This window comes from Acinonyx jubatus, chromosome B4 (assembly GCF_027475565.1).
Source record: "Acinonyx jubatus isolate Ajub_Pintada_27869175 chromosome B4, VMU_Ajub_asm_v1.0, whole genome shotgun sequence".
Classification (NCBI taxonomy): Eukaryota; Metazoa; Chordata; class Mammalia; order Carnivora; family Felidae; genus Acinonyx; species Acinonyx jubatus.
Genome location: NC_069387.1, coordinates 43,220,501 through 43,229,528, shown reverse-complemented (window position 1 = coordinate 43,229,528; position 9,028 = coordinate 43,220,501). Strand labels below are relative to the sequence as shown.

Genomic DNA, 9,028 nt, shown 5'->3' with positions numbered 1-9,028 from the left:
AAATTAGCCTAAGCCATCTCCTTTTTTTAATTTTGATTCACAGTTATTAGGGTATAAATTCTCCATGGCTTATAATTTACTATAGGCATCTTGGAGGAGTTAAGTAACTAACTACCTCACTTACCTGGTGGACACAAACTGTTGCATTTATTTTGAAATACAAATGTGTTTTATTTTTCACTTTGTATTTGTTTTTATTTTTGTTTTTTTTGTTTTGTTTTGTTTTGTTTTGTTTTGTTTTGTTTGAGCGAGAGAAAGAGAGCACAAGCAGGGGAGAGGGACAGAGGGAGAGGGAGAGAGAGAGAGAGAGAATCTTAAGCAGGTTCCCTGATGTCAGGGTGGAGCCCCATGCAGGGTGGGGCTCGAACTCAGCAACTGTGAGATCATGACCTGAGATGAAATCAAGACTGAGCCACCCAGGTGCCCCTACAAATGTGTTTTAAGTAAATGAGAGGAAGGGCGCCTCGGTGGTTCAGCTAGTTGAGCATCTGACTTAGGCTCAGGTCATGATCTTGCAGTGAGTTGCCAGCCCCATGTAAGGCTCTGTGCTGACAGCTCAGAGCCTGGAGCCTGCTTCTGTCTCCCTCTCTCTCCCTCTGCCCCTCCCTGCTTGTGCTTTATCTCACTCTCAAAAATAAACATTATTATTTTTTTTAATTTAAAAATAAATAGGGGCGCCTGGGTGGCTCAGTCGGTTAAGCGGCCGACTTCGGCTCAGGTCACGATCTCCCGGTCCGTGAGTTCGAGCCCCGCGTCGGGCTCTGTGCTGACAGCTCGGAGCCTGGAGCCTGCTTCGGATTCTGTGTCTCCCTCTCTCTCTGACCCTCCCCCATTCATGCTCTGTCTCTCTCTGTCTCAAAAATGAATAAACGTTAATAAATAAATAAATAAATAATGACAGGAAAATAAGAAACTTCAGTTTGCACAGAACTTCAGTTAGAAAAGAAACGGAATAGGATCATTCATAGCATAATAATTTTAATATAAATTTGATTAAAGGAAAATAAATTGTGGAATCACGTTGAAAACAAGATTGTGTATTACCTCAAATAGACATCTCATGCTTACAACACCTGAGTACTTTATCGCCAGTTGAAAGTTTGATTTCTTTTTGATAAAAATTGAAAAACAACCTTGGGGAAAAGGCCCACCATGAAGAAAAAAAAAAACGGTATATCTGTCTGCTTAGGCTATTTCTTCACCAAATGCTCAGGATTTCAAACCCAATAGGACACAGACAACGAATAAGGCAGGATTACAAGTTGAAATTTAATTATCTTTTTATACATTGAAACAATAGGAAAGAGTGTTTTCTTGTTTAAAAATAAGTCATATTTCCTTATTTTGAAGTATTATTTCTAGACGGAATATTTGAAAATTTTATGTTTGTACTGTGAAAATAGAGACAACAGGCCCAAAATGGAGTCATTCATGCTAAGCACCTGTCATGAAACCAAAACTTAATACCTAATCTAACTGCAGTTTGGATCTCCCCAAGAATACAATCTTAACTGGTCAGTCAAGAATGTTCTGGTCAACCCTAATAAGGCGATCCACCTGATGGCCCATTTTCATGCCCCAAAGAAAGGTGACCTTGCCCCAAATAATATTTTTATTGTTTCTGATTTCCTTCTGTCACCCCCGTCTGCCTTTAAAAAGCCTTTCCTTCTCTGTAGCTCATTGGAGCTCTTTTTTTACTTGCTTGGTGGGATGCTACCCAGTTCACGAATCATTGAATAATGCCAATTATATCTTTAAATTTCCTCAGTCAAATTTTGTTTTTTAATAGTATAGAAAGGAAACAAATTTGCATTCCGCTAAAAAAAAAAAAGATAGGCACTATTATCCATATGCATTTGCTTCAAATCTTTGTTTAAATGCACAGATTTGTTTTTGTTGTTCAGACAGCGTCTCTTTGGCAAATGCCATTAAAGTTGGAGTTACAGTCTTCAGAATACACCTGATTTCTTGTTGCAACAGCACAGCTTGTGTGATCTGTTGGTCCAATCATGAGAAAACTAGGAGATAAAGCATAAACATTAGAGCATTTCTCTTAAAATAACGGTCCCATTTCTTTTTTTTTTCTTTTTTTAAAATTTTTTATTTTAAAATTTTTTTAACGTCTATCTATTTTTGAGACAGAGAGAGATAGAACATGAACGGGGAAGGGTCAGAGAGAGAGGGAGACACAGAATCTGTCAGCACAGAGCCCGACGCGGGGCTCGAACCCACGAACTGCGAGATTGTGACCTGAGCTGAAGTCAGACGCTTAGCCGGCTGAGCCACCCAGGCGCCCCTGTGCTCCCATTTCTTAACGTTTCCTCCAGCCCAACTTGTATAGGCAGCCGAGATGGAATGTTCCAGAGGTTTTAGAATAGACCCTTCTTTTGTGGTCAATGGTTGCATTTGGGCACTCTTGATTTGCATACCCTCCACACCCTCTCTTTTGGGATGTCTCTCTTACCAGAGGAACATTACCACAGAACCTCAAGCCAAAAGATTAGAAGCATCCCTGTCTCTTCCTACCCTCTCACCTTTTCAAATTGCATGTACCAGCAAATTCTGGTATTCTACATCGAGATTGGTCCTTATACCCATTCACTCCCAGCCTAGGCTGTGGTTGCCTCTCCCTTGTCTCTGATCACAGCCTTCCGACTGAACTTCAGTTTCAGTTTTGCTTCCCATCTATTCCTTCTCCACACAGCAAAATAATTTTCTATAAAAGGTAATTAGATGTTAAAATGTAAGTTTTGGGCAATGACTGCAAAGTGATAGATATCTTATACCAATGGGAGTTACAAACAGTAACCTGCGGGGGAAATGGCTTTTAAGTTAAAGTAAAACCTGTTTAGATGACTTAAATTCTTCCTTACCATCAATAGTATGATGAGGAACATAAGTGAAGAGAATATTTTTGGAGAAAACTATTTCCTTACCTATAGTTTCTAGTTGCTGGTTAGTGTTTAAAAATAAGAAGCAAACACTATTATAACCATCTACATATAATTTTTCCTTATATAATTAAATGAAAGCTTTTAAAAGTATTTTAGAGAGAAGGAAAGCATGTGTGTGAGCAGGTGAGAGGAACAGAGGGAGGGAGAGAGAGAGAGAGAGAGAGAGAGAGAGAGAGAGAGAGAGAGAGAATCTTAAGTAGACTCCACACTGAGTGTGGAGTCTGTCCCCAGGGCTCGATCTCACAACTTTGAGATTAGGACCTGAGCCGAAATCAAGTTGGACACTTCACCAGTGTCCAACCGAACCACCCAGGCACCTTTAAATGAAAGCTTTATATCATGCTCCAATAATATGTTGGTTTCCAAAAGAAAAAAAAAAAAAGTCTAGGTATTCCTTACCAATTTTTGTCTTAAGATCGCTAGCAAAGCAGGGCCCAAGAATAAATACTGCTTCATACTTTAGTTTTATGTTCAGGAAAGATGATACTCTGTGGAGAATGGAAGTCTCTAGGAGTACATAAATAGCCAGACCAAAATGGCCTATCGCTCCATGGCCTCTGCTTCAAACTTGCCACAAGCCGGGCGCTCTAGTGATGTGTAAAGAAAACAGGGGCGCACAAGAGAAAGCGTAAATATGTGTGAGAGTTTTAAAGCACCCTTACATGCATTACCTTATACTGGTCACACAAGAACATTGTGAGGGAAGCTTTGCTATTCTTTTCATACAGATGAAGACATTGACGTCAACCAATTGGGAGAACATGCAGGGAGCAAGCTTTCAAATTCACACTTTCTCACTTCTGAGACATTTGTATACATTCTGGATGCTTTTATTTATAGGGGCATTTGATCTGCGCATTTACTGTATACAATAAAAATTATTTTAAATGAGATTTAACTTGGCTTAAAAATTATAAAGTCGTTATTATTTCCTGACCATGAAAATTTCCAGACGTCATCGTGAGCACTTGCTAGCCCTGTTTCTCATTAGTGCATGTTAAAAGAAAAAAAAGGGGAAGCAAAAAGAAAGAGAAAAAGGCCTGAAAAAGAGAGATAGGAAAGGAAAAGGGGAGGTGGAAGAAGAGAGGAAAGGAGGAAGAAATATAAAAAGACTGGAAAGTATAGAAGCTTATTAAAAATACTTTGGGACACCCGGGTGGCTCAGTTTGTTGAGCAACTGACTTTGGCTCAGGTCAATATCTCACAGCCCATGGGTTCAAGTCCTGCGTCAGGCTCTGTGCTGACAGCTCCGTGCCTGAAACCTGCTTGGGATTCTGTGTCTCCCTCTCTGTGCTCCTTCCCTGCTTGTGCTCTGTGTCTCTCTCTTTCTCTCAAAAATAAATAAACATTTTAAAAAATTTAAAAAAAAAACACCTTTGTAGGGGCCCCTGGGTGGCTCAGTCTATTGAGCCTCCAACTATTGATTTCGGCTCAGATCATGATCTCAGGGTTCGTGGGATCGAGCCCGGGTCAGGCTCTGCACTGAGCTCAGAGCCTGCTTGGGATTATTTCTCTCCCCCTCTCTCTGCCCCTCCCCCCTCGAAATAAATAAGTAAACATTTTTAAAAAATACTTTGAAAAATACTATCCTATAGGGGAGTCTGTGTGGCTCAGTTGGTTGAGTGTTTGACTCTTGATTTCGGTTCAGGTCATGATCCCACGTTCATTGGATGGAGCCCCATGTTGGGGTCCTTGCTGAGTGGAGCCTGCTTAAAATTCTTTTCCTTTTTCCTTCCCAACCGCCCCCCACCCCCACCCCCCGCTCCCGCATGCTCTCTCAAAAACAAAAACAAAAACATAAAAAAAACTGTCTATAAATAAGGCAACATGACTGCCACCATTCTTTCCCCCCAAATAATTACTTACTTGTTTTCTTCCACAAAAAGGTGTTTATTTATCCACATCCATTGTTTTCCTGGGGATGCAATATATAGTCCAATCCAAGCAGGATTTCCAGGTTTTAAACTCTTCTGTATGAACTCCTATCAAGGACATGGTGTATTCATTTATAAATTTATTCAAAAAAATTTCAATGCCCTCTATAGACTAAGGCACTGTGTCAGGCATTGATGGAATGGTAAATAATCATTTATTTCATAAATGATAGGGTTTTTTTTAAAATAAACATTAGTGGGGCGCCTGGGTGGCGCAGTCGGTTAAGCGTCCGACTTCAGCTCAGGTCACGATCTCGCGGTCCGGGAGTTCGAGCCCCGCGTTGGGCTCTGGGCTGATGGCTCAGAGCCTGGAGCCTGTTTCCGATTCTGTGTCTCCCTCTCTCCCTGCCCCTCCCCTGTTCATGCTCTGTCTCTCTCTGTCCCAAAAATAAATAAACGTTGAAAAAAAAATTAAAATAAAATAAAATAAAATAAACAATAGTAATTGTATCATGGCTACCGAACGTTCAAAAGCAATGATTCTAAACCACCCACACTTCTTATAACTGCACCCAGAAAGTCTTCCTTGGGTACTTAGATCCTGTTTTTTATTCCTCACCAGCTCTTTCAAACTTTGGATCACCGGTAAATGTGCCTGTAGGTATGCACAATCATGTTGACTCTCATTCCAAGTTTTGGAAGGCATTGAAAACCTGTAGCATTTCCCTTGGTTCAGCAGCCAGTCTTTTGGGCACACATGATTATTTCCTGAAGGAAAATGTAGAGAAAAAATTAGACTCCACCCTGAATAAAGTGTGAATAGTATCCTGTATGATTCAAAGGCAGCTCTATTAACAGAACGAGAATGAGATTGATTCATTAATATGTCTATTTCTGGAATGGGGGCAGGATACTGGGTGAGGAGTTGGGGAGAAAAAAGCATGTGAATTCTGACCCCCACAATTAGAGGACACCAATATGTAACATTTTGCTTATTCATAACTAACAGAGTGAGAGCCTGTTGTTTAAATCTCTCTACTGTCTGGTCTGTTTCCTTTTTCTTAAGGTCGTCCTTACAACCTGGATTTCATTTCTATGAGATTACTTACTATTGACATTACTTACATGATTGCATTGGATAGTTTGATCCTCCTGTGCTTTTCATGGACATGGTCTCCCTAGTCTCAAATAGCTTTCTCTTCCTTCTTCTTCATCCAAATTATACTTATATTTTACTGTTCAATTGCATTTCCACCTCAAAAGCAAAGCCTTTAACCAGTCATAATTTCTGCTTCCTATGGCCTAGTCATTTGTGAACATCTCCTTCCTTGTCATTTACCTGCCTGGAAGGTTGTTGAAGTGACTGTCTTTGACTTTCCTATCATCTAACCCTTCTTAAAAATTTTCTTAATATTTATTTTCGAGAGATAGATAGAGACAGAGCACCAGTGGGGGAGGGGCCAGAGAGGGAGACAAAGAATCAGAAGCAGGCTCCAGGCTCTGAACTGTCAGCACAGAACCTGACACAGGGCTCAAACTCACAGACATAGAGATCATGACTTGAGCTGAAGTTGGCCACTTAACCAACTGGGTCACCCTCGTATAACCCTTTTGATTTAATGGCTGATTTAATTGTTGATTGGTGATGACTGAATTAAATGCCCATACGTTAAAGCATGTCATATTTTTCATTGCTAATATTTTAGCCTGTGATAGATAAGCCTAAATCTTTTTTAAAAAATTATTGTAGGAAAATGAATGTATATTGTCCAGCTAAAATGGAAAATAAAAGTAACATCAGGAAATATGACTTAAAGAAAACTATCCAGGAATAGTTTTCTATATATACAACTTTACATATATTCTTAACTCAATACATTCTGTACCAGGGCAAGTATTGCCAATCCTGAATAATTACAGTTTTGCCAGAATATTTGAAGACTCAGGATAACTGGAGTCTCACTCAGTTCTACCAGTACATAGTTGTGTGTTAAAAAGTATAAAATGACCTCAAGTATCCTTTCCAATTTATGATTTGAAAGGGGCTATCTATTCATTATTATTATTGAGAAAGAGGCATTAGGACTAAGTAATTGCATTACCTGGCGATTGACAAAGTGGTCAATAAAGTACAGCTGTAGAACTACAAAGACACTCTAAAAATGCTCCAAATGATCAGTGTCAATGTTGAAATATCAAAAAAAAAAATGATGCAAAATTTGGATATTAATTGTCGAAAAGAGTTCTTACAGTTAATTCAGATTCAAGTGCCATCTTTTAAAACAAGAAGAGGGGCGTCTGGGTGGCTCAGTCAGTTAAGCGGCCGACTTCGGCTCAGGTCATGATCTCACCATCCGTGAGCTCGAGCCCCGCGTCGGGCTCCTTGCTGACAGCTCAGAGCCTACAGCCTGTTTCAGATTCTGTGTCTCCCTCTCTCTGACCCTCCCCCGTTCATGCTCTGTCTCTTTCTGTCTCAAAAATAAATAAACATTTAAAATGATAATAATAAAAAAAATAAAACAAGAAGAAATATCCTAGGGATCAAGATGGAGTAAAACATTTAGTGAGCGACACTTTGTATCAATTCCTGTATCAGATGCTTTACATAATAATAACAACAGACACATGGAGTCACTATAGTGGACCAGGCAGGTTTCTAAGAACCTAACATACTTAGGTTTTTTTTTTAATTTTATTTATTTTTTATTTTTTTTTTCAACGTTTATTTATTTTTGGGACAGAGAGAGACAGAGCATGAACGGGGGAGGGGCAGAGAGAGAGGGAGACACAGAATCCGAAACAGGCTCCAGGCTCCGAGCCATCAGCCCAGAGCCCGACGCAGGGCTCGAACTCACGGACCATAAGATCGTGACCTGGCTGAAGTTGGACGCTTAACCGACTGCACCACCCAGGCGCCCCCATACTTAGTTTTTAAAACTACTTGATAAGACAGAGGAACATGTTAAATGGACACGAACATATGAATCAATACCATGGCCATATGAACAGAAAAATCCAGAATATGAGAAATGATACATAACCACGATCCGTTTTTTTTTTTCTAACAAATAAATGACCAAGAAACTATAAAAGGGAGGTAAAGAGGACCTACAGATTAAGTGGCTGAAGAGACATTTTAATCAAATGCCAATTATGGTCTTTGTTCTGAGTCTGATTCTAACAAATCACATGAAAGAAAAAAAGACATTTAATTAAAAAAAAATTTTTTTAATGTTTATTTATTTTTGAGACAGAGAGAGACAGAGCATGAACAGGGGAGGGGCAGAGAGAGAGGGAGACACAGAATCGGAAGCAGGCTCCAGGCTCTGAGCCATCAGCCCAGAGCCCGACACAGGGCTCGAACTCACGGACCACGAGATCGTGACCTGAGCTGAAGTCGGACGCTCAACCGACTGAGCCACCCAGGCGCCCCTGGCATTTAATTTTTTAAATGCTTATTTATTTTTTCCGAGTGAGAGAGCATGAGTGGGGAGGGGCAGAGAGAAAGGGAAACAGAATCTGAAGCAGACTCCACACTGTCAGCGCAGAGCCAGATGTGAGACTGGGTCTCATGAACCACGAGACCATGACCTGAGCCGAAATCAAGAGTCTGATGCTTAACCAACTGAGCCACCCAGGCGCCCCAAGGAAAAAAAAAAAAAAAGACAATTTAATGATGATTGGATCGTAGATGATCTTAAGAAGATATCGATGATTTTGTCTTAGGAATTAATGGCAGACAGAAGTCCAACGTTCTTAGGGAAATTTTAAAATCTTCCCAAATTCCTGGCGTACCTGCTGTATGAAATTCGCTTTCTTGGGGTGTGAGTCAACTCTCTGAATATGATCAGATATCAGTCCCATGATTAAGTTATATCATAGGCTAAGATGAAAGAGTCTTGAAGACTAGAGAAGGATGCCCAATCAGTTGATTTTGAGTAAATGAAGAGATTATCCCATGTGGGCCTGTTTTTTTTTTTTTGTTTTGTTTTGTGTGTGTGTGTGTGTGTGTGTGTGTGTGTGTGTGTGTTTATTTTTTTTAGAGAGAGGGAGAGACCATCTCAAGCAGGCTCAGCAACAGAGCCCAACGTGGGGCTTGATCTCACAACGCTGAGATCATGACTGGAGTGGAAATCCAGAGTTGAGTGCTCAACCAGCTGGGCCACCCAGGCACCCCCCACCCTAGATAGACCTGATTTC

General features: G+C 40.3%; 1 protein-coding gene across 2 annotated transcripts in view; it reads right to left on the bottom strand.

Annotated features, from left to right (window-relative positions):
* Nucleotides 1-1,014: 1,014 nt before the first annotated feature.
* KLRF2 (killer cell lectin like receptor F2) overlaps nt 1,015-9,028 on the bottom strand; it is a 17,094-nt gene continuing 9,080 nt past the window's right edge. Inside the window, exons 4-6 of one of the 2 annotated variants that reach the window (XM_015061767.3) lie at nt 5,448-5,596; nt 4,821-4,936; nt 1,015-2,018 (exon numbers count right to left, since the gene is read on the bottom strand). In XM_015061767.3, coding sequence (XP_014917253.2) covers nt 1,901-2,018; nt 4,821-4,936; nt 5,448-5,596 — 383 coding nt within the window. In that variant the 3' untranslated portion in view covers nt 1,015-1,900. Of the gene's footprint in view, nt 2,019-4,820; nt 4,937-5,447; nt 7,309-9,028 lie in introns of those variants that run through there. The other variant, XM_027052746.2, reaches the window with a different exon arrangement.